This window comes from Helicoverpa armigera, chromosome 9, assembly GCF_030705265.1.
Source record: "Helicoverpa armigera isolate CAAS_96S chromosome 9, ASM3070526v1, whole genome shotgun sequence".
NCBI classification, from domain to species: domain Eukaryota; kingdom Metazoa; phylum Arthropoda; class Insecta; order Lepidoptera; family Noctuidae; genus Helicoverpa; species Helicoverpa armigera.
The window spans coordinates 11,207,177-11,229,181 of NC_087128.1; the positions used below are offsets into that span (position 1 = coordinate 11,207,177).

At 41.0% G+C, this 22,005-nt stretch overlaps 1 protein-coding gene and 1 non-coding gene across 2 annotated transcripts in view; one reads left to right on the forward strand and one right to left on the reverse strand.

The window, feature by feature from the left end:
- Positions 1-22,005, reverse strand: part of LOC110369772 (hemocytin) — a 60,954-nt gene that overhangs the window by 21,040 nt on the left and 17,909 nt on the right. Inside the window, exons 23-45 of the mRNA XM_064036109.1 lie at positions 21,821-21,971; positions 21,253-21,431; positions 20,054-20,234; positions 19,611-19,741; positions 19,358-19,478; positions 18,812-18,955; positions 18,222-18,471; positions 12,725-12,853; positions 12,096-12,316; positions 11,526-11,675; positions 10,701-10,890; positions 10,109-10,300; positions 9,477-9,592; positions 9,021-9,218; positions 8,564-8,680; positions 8,052-8,317; positions 7,592-7,716; positions 7,168-7,361; positions 6,546-6,976; positions 6,113-6,237; positions 1,169-1,362; positions 602-775; positions 44-202 (exon numbers count right to left, since the gene is read on the reverse strand). Coding sequence (XP_063892179.1) covers positions 44-202; positions 602-775; positions 1,169-1,362; positions 6,113-6,237; positions 6,546-6,976; positions 7,168-7,361; positions 7,592-7,716; positions 8,052-8,317; positions 8,564-8,680; positions 9,021-9,218; positions 9,477-9,592; positions 10,109-10,300; positions 10,701-10,890; positions 11,526-11,675; positions 12,096-12,316; positions 12,725-12,853; positions 18,222-18,471; positions 18,812-18,955; positions 19,358-19,478; positions 19,611-19,741; positions 20,054-20,234; positions 21,253-21,431; positions 21,821-21,971 — 4,138 coding nt within the window. The remainder of the gene's footprint in view (positions 1-43; positions 203-601; positions 776-1,168; positions 1,363-6,112; positions 6,238-6,545; positions 6,977-7,167; positions 7,362-7,591; positions 7,717-8,051; positions 8,318-8,563; positions 8,681-9,020; positions 9,219-9,476; positions 9,593-10,108; positions 10,301-10,700; positions 10,891-11,525; positions 11,676-12,095; positions 12,317-12,724; positions 12,854-18,221; positions 18,472-18,811; positions 18,956-19,357; positions 19,479-19,610; positions 19,742-20,053; positions 20,235-21,252; positions 21,432-21,820; positions 21,972-22,005) is intronic.
- On the forward strand, positions 20,726-20,798 carry Trnaa-agc (transfer RNA alanine (anticodon AGC)). Its single transcript has one exon. It is a non-coding gene; the product is annotated as a tRNA-Ala (tRNA).

Sequence of the window (22,005 nt, forward strand, 5' to 3'; positions counted from 1 at the left end):
CCATATTAATTTTACGCGTATATAAGCTGTAAAATAGTCTTACCATGATCCATTCTCCCGGCGTGCTATACAGTGGCCTCCAGCCCCTCTCTCCGTCGAGTTTGAAGTACTTCCTGGCGTCGTTGTTGGAGCTCACTTCTATGCTCTCTATGGGTAAGTCGGCAGCTAGGCCTAGCGGTTCCAGGCATTTTATGGCCGGTGGCTAGAAGAAAAATAGTCATTGTAATTTGTTCAACTTATTTAGTAAATAAAACGGTGCCAAAATAGTTCATTGTAAAACAATTGAAATCGTAATCCTAATTCCATATTTTAGATGTGTTGCTGGCAAGTTAATTCTTCACCGTTACTTCTTTCCAGTCATGACACTAACAAGCTGTGAAATGAGGGCTTTTGTTCGGGGTGAAACTATGCTATTTTTACTAGCTTAATTTCGGTATACCTACTGGCAAACTGGTACATTATGGGCTGTAGAACGAACATGACGGGTTTTAGTCAGTAAAAATCTGACACTCCCTCACGCTGCTAACCCACAGCGGCAAGTCATTTGATGATTCTGAACTCACTTTTAGTTCTTTCAAAATGAGCCTTGGCTACAACTCACCAGGACAGTAGTAACAGTAGTATCAGCACTGGGCTCCCTGCATCCTATCAGCTCGAACCTGACTGCGATCTCCTCGTGCCAGGTGAGAGGCTGCACGCGGTACACCTTCGCTTCTATGGGGGGTTCTATCATCTGCTTCATGGGCTTGTTGTGGTCTACTGGGCCGCGGAACACCTGAAGTATGGGGAGAGGAAATTCAGCATTTGGTCCAAATCATTTTTAGTTTTTGACTGACTGCTCGACTTTAGTCATTCTGTTATTCTTATCGCGTTAGGTCAGTTCCTCTCTAATTCCGAAATACAGAATGGTAGTGTAGCCCATTTATCAAGGAACGCTATAGGCTACCTCTTATTACTCGTGTGTGCAAAGTTGTTCCCACATAAACTACTGTAGTAAGCGAAAGGGTGCAACACCGACAGCTTTGTTTGTTATTTCCAGAATATATGAAACTTATGAACCCTTTTGTAAGTTTTAGAGGAGATATAAAACTTGCAAGAAAGTCAATTATCTATCAAAATATCTAAAATACAAACATACAACAAAACTTTAAAAAATCCAAACCCTCACCTTAGGCTTCCCATCAGGTCCATTAACAGTAGCAAACGTGTTCCCATCATCACCATACATCACATAGTAACTCGTGACGTACTGGTTGAAGAGAGGACTGCCTTGCATCACGATGCCGTACACCGGCTCCCGGCGAGGGAACTCCACTTGGATGTACTGGTTCGTGTCTTGGGTTGCTGGGTTCCAGCTGCCCGCTGTTGTGGTAGGATTGAATTAGTATTTTTTTAGAAAAGGTTAGTTTTTAAGAATTTGTCAGATTTATTTTAATGATTCAAAAGTCAAAAGTCAAAGTCAAAAGTCATTTATTCAAAGTAGGCTGAAAATCAGCACTTTTTGAACGTCAAATCTACAAAAGACAGCCCCCAAAACGCCCGCCCTTCACCACTTCCTATGTGTTTTTGCTGGGAAGAAGAAGTGGTGGAACAAACTCCCCAGCAACACAATTCTGTCTGTATGGTTTGAAGAACCGTATACAAAAAAATAAATAAAAATATCACTCAAAATTATACACATAAATTTGTATAAAAAAAAGCAAGTAAACATGTAATCATGTTAGCTAGTACACACCTTACCCATACCTATTGCTCAAGCAGCTACAAAAAAAAAATATATATATATAATGTGTAAAAAAAACAAAAAAAAGAGAGAACATAAGGCCTCCATTCAGTGAAAATAGGTATAGTTTTTGGGCGTACCTACCGACATGTGAAACACGATGTGTTTTATATATTATATAAAAAAAAATTAAACAAATTTACAACATAAACAATGAAAACGGTGAACTAGGACTACTGTTCAAATCAAAAGTCATACACATTATATTACGGGTCAAGAAATATGTAGTCAGCAAGACGACCTGGTACCACAAGCAGCACCCGTTCACGAGCATAACGCGAGGATCAGCCATCGCCCCCCTCGCACATTTTTGAGGGAGGGAGGCAACCCGACCACCGACGCTACCGCAAGCAATACCGTCTAAGGGAGCATGACGACTTGCAACCACATAACAAGAAAACAGTTAATACTAATAGATTCACAGTCGCTAGTAAACCATTTACAAAATTGCGAAACAACCCATCGTGAAAACAGTACGATGGTGGTAATCTGTCAGAATACATACAAAAATGGAAAATGTCACGTATAAAATTAAAATAAATCACATCAACTATCAATGATAACTCTTGAAGCTGTCCGGTGTTTAACATGAGGACCAACTACTCTTATCGTTTAAGTAATCATTAACAGTATAGTAGGCTTTCTTCGACAGAATAGATTTGACTTGGACTTTAAATTTATCAAATGGCAATTCTAATAACGACTGAGGAAGTTTATTATAAAATCGTATACCTAGCCCCTTAAATGTTCCATGCACCTTGTGAAGCCTGTGAATGGGTACGCACAGTTTATGCTTGTTCCTAGTGTTGATACTGTGGACATCACTTTTCTTAGTGTACAGATGAATATTCTGTCTAATATATAGTATGTTGGCAAGGATGAATTGAGATGCCACAGTAAGGATACCTATTTCTTTGAAAAGCTCCCTTAAGGAATGCTTGCTACCTAGCTGATATATTGCACGAACGGCTCGTTTCTGTAGTACGAAAATGTTTTCGATATCTGCAGCTTTGCCCCACAGTAGAATACCATAGGACATAACGCAATCCGAATTGTTTGGTGTGCAACAAGAAACAACTTGTTGCACACCAAACAATTCGGATTTACCAAGGGTCGTTCTACTACGGATGCGGGCGTGGAATTGCTTAAAAATATATTCGAGGCCTGGGAGGATTCGCAGGATGCGCTCGGTATTTTCTGCGACTTGTCCAAGGCTTTTGATTGCGTGCACCATGATATACTCATCAGGAAACTTCACCACTATGGTATCAAAAACAAGGCTCTTGACCTTCTGACTTCTTATTTGCACAATAGAATTCAGAGGGTGGATGTCAATGGTAAGAGGTCTTCTGGATCTACGGTCACCATGGGGGTTCCACAGGGTTCAATTCTAGGCCCTTTTTTGTTCCTTATTTATATTAATGACCTCCCTTATCACGTAAGGGATAATCACAAGATTGTGTTGTTTGCCGATGATACTTCACTCGTTTTTAAAATCAAGCGCCAACTCGACAATTTTGACGAAGTTAACAATGCACTCTCTAAGGTTGTTCATTGGTTTAATGTCAATAATCTACTTTTAAATGAATCTAAAACGAAGTTAATTAAATTCTCAACGCCAAACGTAAGGCAGTTACACACCAATGTACAACTAAATGGAGTAGAGTTGAAGCCTGTTGAGTCAACGGTATTTCTTGGTTTGACCGTTGATTCCAAACTCCAATGGGGCCCACATATAGTTAAATTGTCAGGAAGGCTTAGTTCAGCCGCCTATGCTATTAAAAAGATCCGACTTATCACCGATGTGGACACAGCCAGAATAGTTTATTTTAGTTATTTTCATAGTTCAATGACGTATGGGATTCTCCTTTGGGGAAACTGTGCGGATGTTGAAACTATATTTATTTTACAGAAAAGAGCTGTTCGAGCCATTTATAATCTGGGTCCAAAAGTTTCTCTCAGAGAGAAATTCAAAGAAATAAACATTCTGACTGTTGCCTCTCAATATATTTTTGAAAATTTAATGTACGTTCGTAAAAACATTTCTAACTTTGTTCAAATGTCTGATGTTCATAGCATAAATACTAGGAATAAACATAATCTTGCTGTACATGCTACTCGCCTCCACAGAGTAAGCAACTCGTTCATGGGTCAATGTATACGCTTTTACAATAAACTTCCCAAAGCGGTTCGTGATTTGCCTATCAAGAAATTTAAAAATCATATAAAATCCAAACTCTTGAAAAAAGGATATTACAAAATATCTGATTATTTAAATGATAAAGAAGCTTGGGAATGAGCTGCTCGCTTAGTGAGTGATATCTTTTTAAATGCCTGTGTTTTGTTACTTTTGACATTTAAATATTATTATCATCAGATAACATTTTATTAATGACATTCTTTTTATTGACATTTATATGTTATAATTGTATTTTTTTTTTTTTTAATTTATTATTATTTTTGTGAATGTGAGTATCGTGTATGCGAGCAACATTATATATTCTTATAACATAAATACTGTCTGGCGGGTTTGAGTATCTTTGAATGGCCTACGCAAATGTTCTGCAGATCTGGTATCGTCGTGTGACAGGTCGTTGAGCTCCCTAAGATATGGTTGAGCTACACGACGACTGATGCATGCGTGCCGTCTGTTGGGACTGGTCAGCTCCAGCCTGATGTGGCTCTTTCCTCAAAAGGCCATTCCAGACCGCGTACATGGTGACACTCACACATAATTATTTCATTTATAACATGTTTGGACTTTAAAAGAGACTATGACCCTTGAGTTTGTTTCGGCGTTTCTTCTCAGGGATCAGTCAGTTAGGAAATGCCGGCCTCAGCGTTCTTAAAATGACGTGTAAAAGTGATGTAATGTCCAACTTGCAAAATAAACAATTTCATTTCATTTCATTTCATTTCATTTCATTTCAATGAAAGTAACTAAAATAGACTAGTCGAGCTGTGTCTACGTCAGTGAATTGTCTTACTTTTCTGACGGCGTAGGCAGCAGAACTAAGCCTTCCCGCGAGGCTGGATATATGCGAGCCCCACTGTAGCTTTGCATCAACTGTTATTCCCAGAAACACTGTTGACTTCACAGTTTCAAGAACTTCATTATTTAGGATAATATTAGGTCCTAAGTGTTTCACATTAGGCAAAGTGAACTTAACACATTTAGTTTTTTTAGCATTAAGAACTAAATTATTTGTAGTAAACCAGTGCGTAACTAAGGAGAGTGCACTATTCACGTCATCAAATTGCTCTCTATTCCTATCAACTTTGAAAATGAGAGATGTATCGTCTGCAAATAATACTATATCACATATATTTTTCAAATGGAACGGTAAATCATTTATATATACTAAGAATAAGAAAGGACCTAAAATAGAACCCTGCGGCACGCCTAATTGAACTGGCAGGCCTGAAGATTTGACACCGTTGATGTCTACGCATTGCAATCTATTATTTAAATATGATTCTATGACGTTTAAAGCTCCGTTTTGAACGCCGTAATAACGTAACTTGCGTAAAAGTGTGTCATGTTGAACGCAATCAAAAGCTTTGGAGAGGTCGCAAAAGACCCCTATTGCGTTTTGAGAGTTTTCCCATGCATTAAAAATATGTTTTAAAAGAGCAACACCAGCATCAGTGGTCGAACGACCCCGAGTAAAGCCATATTGTTCGCTATGGAGGAGGCAATTTACATTAAAATAACTGAGCAACTGCTTGAGTATTAACTTTTCAAATATTTTACTAAACGCAGGTAGAATTGAAATTGGTCTAAAATGATTAGGTTTAGGACCCTGTATTAAGGAGGACAAGTTGCAAATTAATAAAAAAACATAAATCTTTACACGTATAAAAAATAAAAGCATTCTTTTAACGGTAGAGATTGAACATATTCAATCTTGAGATGTTCGCAACTCTGTAAAACACTAAGATTAGACACTCACCTTCCAACAAATTAAAATAATATTACAAATAATTAAGATTCCTCTCTTCTACGTTGCCGTGCCCTACAGGGTCCATACTGTACTATATTATTATGTAACACCTTTTAAACATATGGAGTGCAATAAACGTATTGAGTATTGAGAAAAAAAATAATTAAGATTAATAGAATTATATCCTTGAGCCAAAAGAACTTGTGTACTACACAACTCTAGTCAAATAACTTAATTGCTTTGAATTCTGCCATTTGATGCCTCGAAAGGGCAATAGTATTTGTTGATACATGTTGACTGTTTCACAATCACAAGTACTGTATAGGTATAATAAGTAGACCTAACACTAATAGGTTATTACAAAAACCAATAAAAATAAACGTACCAGTGACATCAAGAGGGTGTCCATTAAGCTTAGCATACTGAGGTTCAAATAGATCGTTCGCGACGGAGCTAGCGCTGAACGCGGAGTCCGGTAATGGCTGGTCACCCCACATCAGATCTACATAGCTGTAATACAAACATTGTTGTAGGAATATGGGGTTGTTTTTTAAAGGAAGGTCGACTTTGTGCACTTGATAAAAAGTTGAAAATTAACAAAACTTGTGTTGTTCTCTATCGGTAGATGTCCATAACTGATCCATCCGTTATTTTAAGATTAGGTATTGAATATTGACGTAGAAACTCGCAGTATGATTTTTACCCAAAAATCTGTAAGGATTTACGCTCGATTTTGTAATTTTTCGGTGATCAGCATTTTTGCGGCAACATTGGCTAGCTAAAAATACCTAACTTATAACAACAGGAATAGATCTTACCTATCAGGATTACACACAGGTGGTGGAGACACCGTAGAAACTATGATCAATGGAGCCGCTATTGTCGTTTTTGTTGGCGTAGTAATCGTAGTTGGCGTAGTAGGTGTCGTAGGCGTAGTCGGCGTAGTAGGTGTCGTAGGCGTAGTCGGCGTAGTAACTGTCGTAGGCTCCGTAGCCTTCGTAGTAACTGTCGTAGGCTCCGTAGCCTTCGTAGTAACTGTCGTAGGCTCCGTAGCCTTCGTACCAGGAGTTATAGTAGACGGTATTGGAGCCTCAGTGCTAGATACAGGAGTTTTACAGCCAATGACTTCGAGCCTGACTGCTATGTCTTCGTGCCAGGAGAGAGGGTGAATGCGCAGGACTTTGGCCTCGACAGGAGGTTCGATCATTTGCTTCTTTGGAGTTTTGCTGTCTAAAGGTCCTTGGAATACCTGGGAGTGACGAATTGATATCGTTAAAGGAATATTAGGTTAAAAATCTCGATTTTTCACTAGCCTGACAAACGCATGAAAGAACAATATGTAAGAGCAAATTCACTTAATGTTAATTCTGTTTACTGGGGAGTTACTCTTAGTTAAACTATTGGATCTAAGTTAGAATAATTTTATTATACAAAGAATACCTTAGGCTTTCCATCAGGTCCCTTTACAGCCACCAGGTTATTGGGTTCGTCTCCATATAGAACTTCGTAGGTGGTGACGTACTGGTTGAAGATCGGGCTGCCTTGCATCATGACACCGAAGATTGGCTGAGGTTGCGGCAGTTCCATTTGGATGTACTGGTTCAGATCTTGGACCTTCGGATTCCAGCTGCCAGCTGGTGGAAAATGTTATATTGAGTTTGGTGCTAGTACTTATGCTTAACCAAACTGATTTAGTTTTTAGATTTTGAAGGCATCTTGTTGATTTCTCAGAAAATATTAATAAAGATGAGTGAAGTGACTCACAGACTTACAAATTCGTGGGAAATAAAAGTGAAAAAAAAACCTGAATCTGACTATACCAACATTAGGAAATTAAAGAAAATAAAATAAATGTAAAACTGACCAGAGTTCGCAAGAGGACGTCCGTTGAGCTTAGCGTATTGTGGCTTAAACATGTCGCCAGCGACAGAACTTGCTGTGATCGCGGAGTCGGGCAGTGGCTGGTCTCCAAACATCAGGTCTATGTAGCTGTGAAAATATAGGAATTTAGTAATTGTAGACTGTTTTTGTTTAAAATATTAACTTTGTTATTGTGTACACAAAAAAGCTATTTGGATATATAAAGACAAAAAGATAAGTTGTTAAAAACAACTTATATTCTATGTTATTAACATTTCAAAATATTGCATGTAATTTATATTGTTTTACAATTATGTACTTTCAAAAAACGAGATCATTGACCAAAAAAATCGTAATAAAAATTGTATTTACATTAATTTATCAAATAGTCCATTTGTACCGAATCCAAAATAGTGACACTATTCCCAATTATTAAAGATTCCATGAATAAGATAAAAACTTACTCATCAGGCGAGCATTCAGGCGGCGGTATTGTCTCCTCATACACAACTGGCGTAGTCACCGTAGTCGGCGTAGTAGCCTGCGTAGTTGTTGTAGTAGTCGTGGGCTTCGTAGCAGGCGAGGGCACGATATACGGCTCTATGATTGGCTGATGCGTGGGTCCCACGGGCACGTATGTACTGACTTCGACACAGTCGCTTGAGTCGCAATGCATGGCGTTGTCGAGACACTGGCATTTGATGCAACCGTCCGTTGTGACTCCGCCGGGCTGGTAGGAAAGGTTTCGGGTTAAAATTCTAAGGGCTATGACGATTTTTATTTATTTAACTATAAGATCATAAATAATTTGTATGTTCAAAGTTTTAGTTGGCTTAAACGATTACTTGGAAGATTTTAAAGGAAACATAATTCCTCAATTTTAGATGGTTTAAATTAAGTCATACATTTTTAAATTCAAGTTTTTAAGTCACCTAACTTCTATAATATGCAGAATAATTCCTGAATAAACACATACCTTAATCATCTTGTCGTTAGCGAAGCAGGTGCAATCCTTTTTGGGCACACAAGTCTTCTCATCGCGCCAGAAAGAGCCTTCCTCGCATGGCTTTTCTATGCAACCTTCTATGCATTTCTGTAAAGCAAATATTAGGTACATATTTCTTTACTTATCAATTTATGTAGGTACAAACACGAGAAATGAAAAGTTTCTTACTATATTTGTATGTCTCCTCACATCAACCTATCTCAATCTGTCAGATTTCTTTAATAGGTTTTTAACATTATCACAATAGTAGGAGGTTCGATTGGTAAAATTTTACAGACTCAGGTAGGTTAATCTGTCCATACCTGTATATTGAAGGATATGCAAGAGCTATGTTGTTAAATTAATAAATGAATGAGAAGTAATTTGGTTTCACTGTCATCTAAAGGTACTTATAAATAAAAAATAATAGCTGGAACATATACATTACCTCTCCAATACACCGTCCCTTAGCCAGCACTGTCCTCTTGAAGTAATCACAGAGACTGTCACAGCGGTACGCGCAGGAAGAGAACTCCTGTCCCGGGGGACAGCGGGACGTCGTGGGAGATACCGTAGAGGTCGTGGTCTCTCCTACACAAGATTGTGAATATATTAGAGAACTGTCCTCTTGAAGTAATCGCAGAGACTGTCACAGCGGTACGCGCAGGAAGAGAACTCCTGTCCCGGGGGACAGCGGGACGTCGTGGGAGATACCGTAGAGGTCGTGGTCTCTCCTACACAAGATTGTGAATATATTAGAGAACTGTCCTCTTGAAGTAATCGCAGAGACTGTCACAGCGGTACGCGCAGGAAGAGAACTCCTGTCCCGGGGGACAGCGGGACGTCGTGGGAGATACCGTAGAGGTCGTGGTCTCTCCTACACAAGATTGTGAATATATTAGAGAACTGTCCTCTTGAAGTAATCGCAGAGACTGTCACAGCGGTACGCGCAGGAAGAGAACTCCTGTCCCGGGGGACAGCGGGACGTCGTGGGAGATACCGTAGAGGTCGTGGTCTCTCCTGTAGATTGTAGCGTATTTATTCTATACTTTATGATTATTTCATATGTTATACAGGTGACTCTATCTATAAGATGGGAGCTATATGGACCCGGTAAAGAACTGATAAGGATAAAATATCATTTTTTCAATAACGAAATAAATAAAACTGAGACGTACCCAGTGTATGAATAACTGATGACAGATAAAATATCATAGGTATTTATAAGGATAAGTATGAGGAAAGTCATAGTCAAAAGATTGGTAACGGGTAGTCAGGAGCCAGAGTCTGATAAGACATGTAACTGGGTTGAGGTGTTAGTAAGCAATCACTCTATATAAAACCCTGGGACCCAGTTGCAGTCAGATTGAATGCTGACCCCAACGTTGGGAAAAGGCTAGGCAAAGTCAAATGTTTTCATAATTTCATAAGAATGAAATGTGCTCACTAGTTGCACGGTTCCAAAAAGTTGGTCTCATGGAGAAGAGCCGACAAGAAACTCCACGGACACCAAATGAAGGCAAATAATGAACTCACCAACAACAAAACACTCAGGCCTGACGAGAGCCACAGCTTGAGGCCAGTCGCAGACCATGGTGACGTTATTGTACCAGGTGCCGGGCCCGCATGACTTCAGTACCGGACCGTCAGGAGCACACTCGTAGAACTTCGTGCAGTCAGTCGGGTGTGGCTCGTTTGGACGTAGAGAGTTCTCGCAGATCGATGGTTCTAGGGAGAAAGTGTACATTGACAATTTTGTTGAAAAAATTTGGAACAAACTTAGCAACAACTAGAAAAGTTAGTGAAGAGTAGTTTAAGAGAGTAGTCAAGATTCAACTTCAAGATTTAGGCCAGTTTTTCACTTTTGTAATTTGTTTCATAACAAGGCCGAATTAACTTTGACGGTCTTTATGGAACATTTTATGTTCATAAATGAACTTAGTTCAAGGCTCACATGTAGCTCACTTGCAAAATGCCGTAATTAAACCATCAGTCTCATCAAGGATGACGCGTTTCTAGCTTCAAAAGAGGAATGGTTCACTTACTTACATTGTAAATCTACTCCAGAATTGCAAATTAAGGAAAGGCAATGCAAAATTCGAAAATAAAGTGTTTTAGGATCACCTACCTTCACATTCACAGTAGACCCTGATCTCAAAGTCCTCACACTTCCTGCCCCCTCCCTCCTTGCAGTAGAGTCCTCGTTGCAGGCTACACTCCGCGTCCAGGCCTGTCTCCTTGGGCGACTTGTGGTCTGTCACCGTGCGGCACTCGATCTTCGTCATCATGCTTTCTTTGCACATTGGGGTGCCTATAGCCTGGGTATTATAAAATTAAGATTTTTTTTTGTGGATGAGAGAGATTTATTTAGGGCAGACTTAAATGCATAAAAAAACCTCATATTCTTAGAAGTTAAAAATCATGGCAGTAAGCTCACTGGTAGCAAGTTGGCTGCTAATTTTATGTTATTTTTGTTTTTGCATTTTATTTCATTCTTAATTCTATAATATTGTAAATTATTATTACTATAAATATTGTTTCAATTCTTAAATTTTGTTCAAGTTTAATGTTCTTCTGAAGTATAGTTAATTTAATTTAATGTTCCTGTATGTCAGTGTTGTGCTCACCTGTAAGTGACAAATTCACTCTAGATTTAAGCATTAGGGTAAGATTTGTAAATGTATTAGTGAATAAGTCGTTGGTGTGTCATAAAATAAATAAATTAATGTAAAGTATATATTTAAAGCCCATATTTAAATAACATTATTTAACGGTGGAAGCAAAGGCGATTACATGTTTTTTGAAACCCTTCATGCTCCGGGACCGACCGCTCCGGCAAAGTGACCTTGGTAAGGACATGGTGAGATTTTTGGTCGTAAAATAGGACCACGGTAATAATAACTATCCTGAAGCAAAAAAGCTTCCTAAATAAATTTACAAAATAACTACTTACCAGTTCATTGGGTTTCGGCAGCGGCTCGTTGTCAATGGACTCTCCGTTGGGTCCGAGTTCGGGAGGTCCCCTGTTGATCCACGAGGTCCAGCCGGTCACACACTTCAGGGGCTCGTCGTGAGGCTTCGGTGATGTCGCCTCTTTAATTGGCTGGGGAGAGTTAGATAATATTAATAATTGCCACAATATATTTAGATTACTTTTTGGCAAGGTTATGTTTACAGTTTGGAATAGCAACAGATTTTTTCCCTTTCTGATGTTTAGAAGGTTTGTTTGAATGAGGTTTAATTTCAATAATCAATCGTCTTTTTCTATGTTTATGACTTTCCCCTTTACCCACATATCTAAATAAAAGAACGTGGATGCTGGCCTCTTCTTTTATTCGGAAAGCCCTTTTAACAAGCAGTTCACCAGTTCGTTTAGAAAGAAATACGAAAGAAACAACAAAACACAATCATAAATATGGGAAAACAGGGGTCAATCACGCAAAATGACCAACGAACCTATGCAAAAACTTGTCGCGTCGCTGAGCTGGAAGAGATAGCCCTATGGTATAAATAACCAACTCACCACTTCAACAGTAGTACAAGGCTGTCCAGTACAGATCCTCTGCTTCTTGGAACAGCGGCAGGTATGACAAGCATCCTCCTCTATAATGTCTCCTTCTGCCAACTCCCTGCCGTCGGGTAAGGTCATGCACACCGGCTTGCATTTGGCGCGGGGCACGCAATCTTTGTGGGTGCTGTTCTTGTAGACTTGGCCTTCGGGGCAGGATTTTTTGGGTTTGCAACCTGGGGAAAAAGTATTGTAGTTATTGTGTGAAAGACCATACTATGTAGGTATGTAAACTATGACCACACTATGCAGGTAAATATATGACTTGTGAGATATCTGCTAGGAAAGTATAGAAGAAGTCATGATGCGTCGAACACATGTAATACATTGGGATAGTAGTAATGGAAGAATGATGATTATGTATAATTTTATTTCCGACATTCTACTTCTGGTATCGTTAAGTTACACCACATATTTTTTTCAAGCTTTAAGCAAATGTTAGAAAAATAACCACTTTTGAACTATAACTGAAATGTTGCCATTACGAAAATATCTGTAGGTTTAACGTAGCCATGTTGATGCAATTTTTATAAATAAATAAAAAATACATAGTGACATCGACTAAAAAACTAAAAAAAAATTACCTTCAACACACGTATCCTGTTCACAGTTGGTCTTCATGTCGGTATAATACAGGGTGTTGTCGCACGTCTCCACGGGGCACGCTGATATGCACGCGTCGTAGTTCGAACACTCCTCGTCACATTGCATCGCTAGTTAGAGAGATTTTAATTGTTTAATACAAAGTTATAATAGCATACTTAACAAATAATAAAGAAATGAATTAAGAAGTGAAGTAATTAAAAAAAAAACTATACTTTTATGAAAGACGAAAACGATATGGATGACTTATTTGCTTGCGCGCAAATAAGAAAATTAAGTTTTGTTTGTAAGCTCATGGACTGCTTTGAACAATTAAACATTACAATTTACAAAAGTTGAAATTATCAAACTCAAAATATTTATATAGGTAATATGCTTATTAAGATACTAGCTTCTGCCCGCGACTTCGTACGCGGATAAAGTCCCTTATGCCAGCGACTACGGGGTCAGCAAAATCAACGATCTGAACCGTGTGATATTGAATTTTAAGGGCCCGTTGACTTGAAAACAACGGAATACGCATAGCCATTAGAAACATAAAATGTTACACGTATTAATACGTTAAAAAACATTAAATGTTACTGAGATGACAAAGTCGTGATGACTTAGTGGAAGTCGTGGTGGTTTAGTGGGTAGAGAACCAATCTCTCAAGTATGAGCGTACGTCTTTGATTCCAGGTCTGGCAAGTACCTGCCAATGCAACTTTTCTAAGTTCATATGTGCTTTCTACGTATATTTTGGATACCAATGACCGTTATTTGGAGGGGATGTTAAACTGTAGGTTCCGGCTGTCATTGAACATTCTTGGCAGTCGTTATGGGTAGTCAGATGCCAGTAAGTCTGACCAGTTTTACCAAGGGGTACTGGGTTGAGCGGGTAACTGGGTTGTGGAGCTCAGATAGGCAGTCGCTCCTTGTAAAACACTGGTACTCAGTTGCATCGTGACTGGAAGTTGACTCTAACATAATTGGGACAAAGGCTCTTGAGATAATAACGACAATAATAATGAGATATAAGCACCGCAGGACATCTGAGGCTGGTAACGGGGAGTAGCGACCCCGGTGGGCAATATATACTGAGTTCTCCAGGGAGAGTATACTGTCCCCCATCTCCGGCCGGTCGGAGTGAACCATGACGGGGGTAGGTCTCACGCCTCTGGCTTGGCTTGGCCGTCCAGAGTGGAGTCGCTAGAGCAGGGTTAGTAACCCTGCTCGGAGGATAGGTGCCTCGTGGTAAGTGACCCACAGGGAGCGCGTAATCTGCGTTTAAAATCCGCCGAGGTATCCTCACACTTCAGCCGCTCATGTCCCTGTTGCCCTCTTGTTGCTATTCAGTGACTGATGCCCGGGGGCCCAGTAAGTGAGCTGGCGAGTCTCCACCTGCCATTTTTACCATTTCACCATTTTTACATGTATCTAATACATTGTCATCGGCAGGTGCCATAGTTCCCGTAGTTTTCCCGTTCCTAGTCCATTAGCATCCCATCACAATAGCCCAAGTAGTTTTCATCAACAGTTAGCAATGGTATAGCACAGAACCGGGGATTGTCTTTTTTTTAACGACGTCCACCGGGGATTGTCCTTGGGTTCATTTCTATAGTGTATAAAGGAATAATCGTCGGTTTTGTTTCACCATTTCATTAAAGTTGTCTCAAAAGGGCTTCAGAGTGTTGGCTTCGGCCCCACGTTTGCCTCCCAAAAATTCGGAACTCTGTATTCCCGAGGTCTGGAAGAGACATACAAAATAATAATGAGATATAACGCTACAAATTCGGAGAGTTGGGGCTCGTGACGCCACGTCTAGGTATGTAAAATTTGTACTAAGCAGTGAATTAACACAAAATTCAAGCGTGTTATATCTTCGTTATTATTTGTTTGTGAGAAGGAGAAAAGAAAAAATACGTGTCCATTATTTTAGGATTATCTAAAAGCCGGACTAATTACTTTTTTTGATTCACCATACCACCTATTTCATAACATTCATTTCTATACATTTCAAGTGTAGTATTGCTCCTGAAGTTCCACATCAGGTGTTCCAGATCTTCGATGTATATACGTCAATAGAGAGTGCTTATCAGGTTGAACCACTTTTGCTAAAACGTCATATCTTTATATGCTATAGTCTAGCTGGGCTCCTGGCGTTCCACATCAGGTGTTTTATATCTTCAATTTTTATAAGTCAACAGAGAGTGCTTATCAGATTGAACAACTTTTGCTAAAACGTCACACCTCTTTAAGCTATAGTCTAGCTGGGCCCCTGGAGTTCCACATCAGGTGTTTTAGATCTTCAATTTGTATAAGTCAATAGAAAGTGCTTATCAAATTGAACAACTTTTGCTAAAACGTCATACCTGTATATGGTACAGAGAAGCTGGGCTCTTGGGGTTCCACATCAGGTGTGCCAGATCTTAAAATTTATTATCTCAGCTAAAAATGCTCATCATATGAAACAATTTTTGCCATGGCACCATTTTTGTATCTCTTATAGTTTTGTTGGTCTGTTGGTGTTCTGCATCAGGTCTTCAAGTTTCGAAGATAAATTATAGCCTATATGTTGACCAGGCTTAATACTGATTAGACATGGGCGCCGCCCCAGAATTTTGCGGCGGCGGCGCGCTGATGAATTTGACACAGCGGCGGCGTGACGCCGGCGGCGTGGATGAGATATATGTATGATAAAAAAAACTTCAAAAATTAACAGATTTGCAATTCCTTTCGATTCTCCTAAAATTATTCTTGCTGTCATCCTTATAGTCATTGCCATTTCCCTCCAACGCTCATTTACACTCCTTTTTATTCATATTTGCCATTTCAATCATCTTATCTACCACCGCATTTCTAAATTCTTCCGCCAAATCGGCCCTTTCCAACCTGTGCCATTTTATGTTTGGAGGTAACTTTTCTTTGCCCTTTATTGACTTTATTGTAAACGCCACTTCCATAACAAGGGGTCTGTGTTGCGAGTATATCAAGACCCATGACCATAACCCTAGCCGGCATGCCCCTATCAGTCTGCCCACACTTCCGGTACCTTGGTTCACTTGTCCAAAGTGACGGTGAGGTAGATAGGGACGTGATGCATCGGATCAATTCTGGATGGATGCATTGGCGACAGGTAACTAGCACTATTTATGACCCACGGATGCCCCTCAAACTGAAGGGCAAAATTTACAAATCCGTAATAAGACCTGTCGTCCTGTATGGATCAGAGTGTTGGGCATTGAAAAAGAAGGATGAGAATAGAGTGCATGTAGCAAAGATGAGAATGTTGAGATGGATGTGTGGGGTTAACAGAATGGACAAAGTCAGGAATGAGTATATCAGAGGAAGCCTGAAAGTAGCGTCAGTGGCAGAAAAAATGAGAGGTCAACGTTTGTCGTGGTATGGGCATGTGATGAGACGGTGTGAAACGCATGCCACAAAGAGTGTGTTGAGTAGACCGAGGAAAAGATGGATTGATTGCCTGAGAGAGGACATGAAGCAGAAGGGAGTGGATGTAAGTATGTCTGACAGAAAGGAATGGAAGAAAAAGACATGTTGCGCCGACTCCAAATGACTTGGGAATAGGGCAGGAAGATGATGATGGCTCGAGTACTTGTAGCGGGCAGCAGAGCCCTTGCAAATGTAGACAGCCATGGAAATTTTGTCTTCTTCTCATTCCAAAATGATGGAAGGTCCGCATTTTGGAAATGGGTCGATCCCCAATAGCAGAAGCAAGATATTGCCAACATTCTTGATCTAATGGATGATCTTCGATTCCATGACCAACAGCACTATGTTTTTTGGATAGTTTACTCAAATTTGATGAAGAACTATTAATATTTAAAGAAACTGAAGTGTCCGTTTCATTCAGATAGGCAGTCGCTTCTTGTAAAGCACTGGTACTCAGTTACATCCGGTTAGACTGGAAGCCGACCCCAACATGGTTGGGAAAAAGGCTCGGAGGAAGAAGAATATTGCCTAAACAATCGCGAACAAAATGGCACGTCTTAACCTAACTCACGCCGCGCAGCTAATGTCGGCGGCGGCGGCGGCGCGCGGGGGTTTCGCGGCGTGGCGACGCCGGCGCGGCGCCCATGTCTAATACTGATACAACAAAAAAAAAACATTGAAATCCGTTCAGTAGTTCCGAAGATTAGCGTGTACAAACAAACAGACATACAGACATACAGACATACAGACATGCAGACATACAGACATACAGACAGATTTTTTTTTTTTTGGATTTGTGCTCCATTACTGTTTCTAAACTCCACCCAATTATTATTTTTAAAATATATTCAATGTACAGACACAGTTTTTTTACAGATTTATTATATGTATAGATGAACAGTTGTTCTAATAAATAATAAGTACTGTATATCTGACTCAGCATTACGAAAAAACCCTACAAACAGTCACCTAGAAAAATTACAAAAACAGTGTCTGCCAATTGACCTATCCAAAAAAACCAAACTCACGACACAACTCCTGACTCCTCCACTTGAAGGTCACTCCCCTATGAGCACAAGCATGCGCGTACGCAGCTAGCGCCGTGCACGCGCACTCGCAGTCGGCGCCCGCGTCGCAGGCGCAGGCGTCGCGAGTACAGCGGGCGATGTAGAGGAGGAGAACATAAAACAAACTCACGGCACAACTCCTGACTCCTCCACTTGAAGGTCACTCCCCTATGAGCACAAGCATGCGCGTACGCAGCTAGCGCCGTGCACGCGCACTCGCAGTCGGCGCCCGCGTCGCAGGCGCAGGCGTCGCGAGTACAGCGGGCGATGTAGAGGGAGGGAGAACATAAAAACAAACTCACGGCACAACTCCTGACTCCTCCACTTGAAGGTCACTCCCTATGAGCACAAGCATGCGCGTACGCAGCTAGCGCCGTGCACGCGCACTGTCGGCGCCCGCGTCGCAGGCGCAGGCGTCGCGAGTACAGCGGGCGATGTAGAGGAGGAGAACATAAAACAAACTCACGGCACAACTCCTGACTCCTCCACTTGAAGGTCACTCCCTATGAGCACAAGCATGCGCGTACGCAGCTAGCGCCGTGCACGCGCACTCGCAGTCGGCGCCCGCGTCGCAGGCGCAGGCGTCGCGAGTACAGCGGGCGATGTAGAGGGAGGGAGAACATAAAAACAAACTCACGGCACAACTCCTGACTCCTCCACTTGAAGGTCACTCCCCTATGAGCACAAGCATGCGCGTACGCAGCTAGCGCCGTGCACGCGCACTCGCAGTCGGCGCCCGCGTCGCAGGCGCAGGCGTCGCGAGTACAGCGGGCGATGTAGAGGAGGAGAACATAAAAACAAACTCACGGCACAACTCCTGACTCCTCCACTTGAAGGTCACTCCCCTATGAGCACAAGCATGCGCGTACGCAGCTAGCGCCGTGCACGCGCACTCGCAGTCGGCGCCCGCGTCGCAGGCGCAGGCGTCGCGAGTACAGCGGGCGATGTAGAGGGAGGGAGAACATAAAAACAAACTCACGGCACAACTCCTGACTCCTCCACTTGAAGGTCACTCCCCTATGAGCACAAGCATGCGCGTACGCAGCTAGCGCCGTGCACGCGCACTCGCAGTCGGCGCCCGCGTCGCAGGCGCAGGCGTCGCGAGTACAGCGAGCGATGTAGGGGGAGGGGGGGACTTCTGCGTGGCAGAGGGTGAAGGGGAACTGTTTCATGTGACTACAGATGGTTGATGACCATTCCTTGCGTTCTGGACGTTGTTTGCAGTGGTCCTGGAAGTTAAGGGTGATTTAAGTGATATCGTCGTTATATTTGAAAGGCGTGGTGATTAACGCTCATTTGTTATGAGATGTACGAGAAAAGGTCCCCTGAACTAGAACAATAAACTGGCTAATGGTGATGAAACTCGGACGATAAAAATAATTTATACAACTTCACAGAGTAGAAATATGGGATAATTAAGACCGTGGCTGGAAAATTGGTCATAAATCATGAACATTTTTCAATTACATTAATATGGCAAAAGGCTTGTAAGTTTCCGAAATCCTTAATTTTAATTAAAGTTCCTTAATCTGATATGACAGCTAATTAAAATTGCAAGGGAAAACTTACAATAAGCTTCTGTGGTTTAGGACACGTAGGCTTCAACTTCCAGGAGTCCACGAATATAAGTGCAGAAGACTCCGCCATTCCACCTGAGGGTGTCTGGAAGTCGTCTCTCATGTCGCCGTTGTAGTTACCGCATAGACCTTTCACCTGCAAGAAAAAGGTGCTCAGTTTTATTGAGAAAGTCATGTTTTGAAAAATGTACCTATAATCTGGCAAATAAACATCATTTACCACTATACCTATATGTTATCATAATCCCGTCTTGTTTGATTCCTAACACTCGACCCGTACCGTACAATAAGCTACATTATTTTTTATCTTGAATGGCTACACATTTGTCCTTATCTTTCATTTTTATCATTAGAACCTAGAAACAGTATGTAGAGTCAGCAAAAGGGGTTGAACTCTCACATTCAAAAAGTGCTATGAAATAAATTAGGCAATACTATGTCTTTATCAAAATCTGACATGTTCAGTTATCTAATGCAAAGTTTTACATACTTCTGGCTAAATTAAGATCTTATCAGCTTAAATTAGATAGATACTCACCCTTCCTTGCCAGATGGAGTCAACCTTGACATAGACCCTCATACCGCGGTCCCACTGGAGGCTCATGCCCAATGTCGGTACATCCAGGAACACGTATGCACCAGCTATACGCATTTTGATCCTACAACATTGTTCAAAGGAAATAAATGACTAGAAACCTCAATTTTTCATAAAATTACTGTTTACTCTGGAAATTCGACAATTGACTTTTATATTGTCAATGACCTTGGACCTTGGCCCTTTTTTCACTCACCTCTTAAGTTTCGATATATCAGGTATGGGTGAATCCTTCGTGAGTGCGACGATCTCCTCGCTGTCGCCTCTGCCGACCTTCAGGGTTACTGACTTCGAGCAGGTGGCTCCTGTAGTACCGCATGGCACGTTCTAGAATAAAATAAACACATTAAATAGTAATTAATTATTCATTATTCCTGTACAAAAAAAGATCGTATTATTTTATTTTCTCATCATGTATTTAGGTAGGGGCTAGGAAGGTCGTATTAGTTACTCTATTTGTAATTCAAGAATGGCAGATTTTTTTCGGGGAAGAAGCCTTAAGACTGGGTGATAGACATAGGATTTTATTTGCATCCGGGTACGGAAAGTAGTTCGTCCGGTACGCGGTTGAAACTACTAGGAACAGCTAGTACTGAATATAAAAAATATCACAGTCAAACTCCAATTTTAACCCTTCACCTGTATTTCTACGTCAAATCCATCCTTGGAGTCCATGACCCCCTTGGCCAGCAGATAGGTGCAGACCCCCTCGAAGTCATAGTCGGTGTCGTCGAAGGTCACCACGTGCGAGTCGCCCCACACTGAACACACTCCTGCGCACTTGCGGGTTGTACATGACCAGTTGCCGCTCTTGCATTCGCTGGGGGAGAAAGGGAGAAATTAGGTCACTTTGTTTTTATGTCGAGATTTTTTTGTTTTACTTACTTTTTTTTTTGTGATAATAAGGTCACATGCATAATACCTAAGTTTAATAGTGCTAAAGATGATTCAATGGATTATTAATTAGATATTAATATTCTATAACCAAGATTCATTCTATAATCAAAACTGGGACAATCTGAATGTAATTTTTTAGTGTTTCGAATTTCGAAAAAAAAACTGAAAATGAACATTCGCATATCATTTAATGAAAACTGAAAACATTATTTTCTTTTTATTTTTTTGTATACACCTACGGCTGTTCTGTAAACCAGTCAAAGTAGGTCTGGTCTGTGTTAATGCTTCGTAAGCAGTATTGATATCTCCTTGGCGCGTGCCACTGACAAAGTGAAAGGCACGTACTTACGCATTATGCATGCTAATGTACGCATTGCACATAATATACTGTTGTATTTGAGAACGAAATGCAACGGGGGCGTAGCTCAGATGGTAGAGCGCTCGCTTAGCATGCGAGAGGTACCGGGATCGATACCCGGCGCCTCCAAATCCATAACTTTTTAATTTTTATTCGTCTAATAAAAGTATCATCAGGAAGAAATTAACGTTAATCATCAGGCTTACTCAGACGGATAGGCGATTTCAGAATTTTAAAGTTCAGGTTTTCTCAAGATGATCCGACTTTTAAAAGTGTTGTTTACAACCTATTTGCAAAATAAATATTATTTATCGTTTGATATTTTAAATTTTAATTCACCTTTACTCGTCACAGCTAAAGTCCCGACAAAGACCTGTTCACGTGGGGACACTTGTTCATACTCGCCGCGCTATGCAAGCGAGTTGGTGAGCGGAGTGTGGGATATTATTAGCTTCGAAGATGCTGCTGTCCATCTCCGAGCAAGGCATATAATATAACACTTGATGCTGCATAGTGGTTATACCGCCACCAATGAGTCTCCAGAGCCTCGTCCTTTACTCAGTCATTGTATAAGCATACTCACCAGGTGTTACACTCCTCCTGCATGAGGTGTCCGTCAGGGTAGCTGCGTCCGCCATGGTGACAGGGGCACTGGGTGGGAGACACACACTTCTTGGACATCGTGTCTAGCACGAAGCCCTTCTTGCATTGGCAGCCGGGTCGACATTCCGCTGTTGTTGATGTTGGCGGAAGGTGCATGTTCTAGAGAAGGATATTGCATTTTAAATATTGGTAATGGATTTGAAACCGGGAGTTATAAAAGTTTATTCTTTAGTCACATTGGTGTTCTCAACAGAAAATTTACTGCAGCGAATTAAGAGTTACGAATACCATGCTAGAAGCAAGAACAGTCTACGTTACCCCTAAAGAGGGAGATTTACTTGTTTCGATTAATTAAGGCTTTGAACGCCATCGGTCCCAGGCACAATAGAAAAACTACCTACCTATTGTCTGTCGGACGTATGACGTTCAATGTATTGAAGAGTTTTACATCATAAAGTTTAATTTTCAAAGATACTGCTCTAGATCAAATTCATATTTTGTTCCATGGTATAGGACAAGACGAAATTCCCTATAGACGTTGGTCTTACCTTGCAGGTAAGCGGTTCAGCAATCTCACAAGTGGTGAACTCCATATTGTTTGACGCGCTGCAGTTGCTGCGCAGGTCCTCGGCGGGCGGGTAGTTCTGTATGTCCGTCGGAGTCGCCGGGATGCAGTCCCAACGAGCGCCCACGCACGTGCTGGATTGGGAGGTTTATTTATTGTCTCAGCATA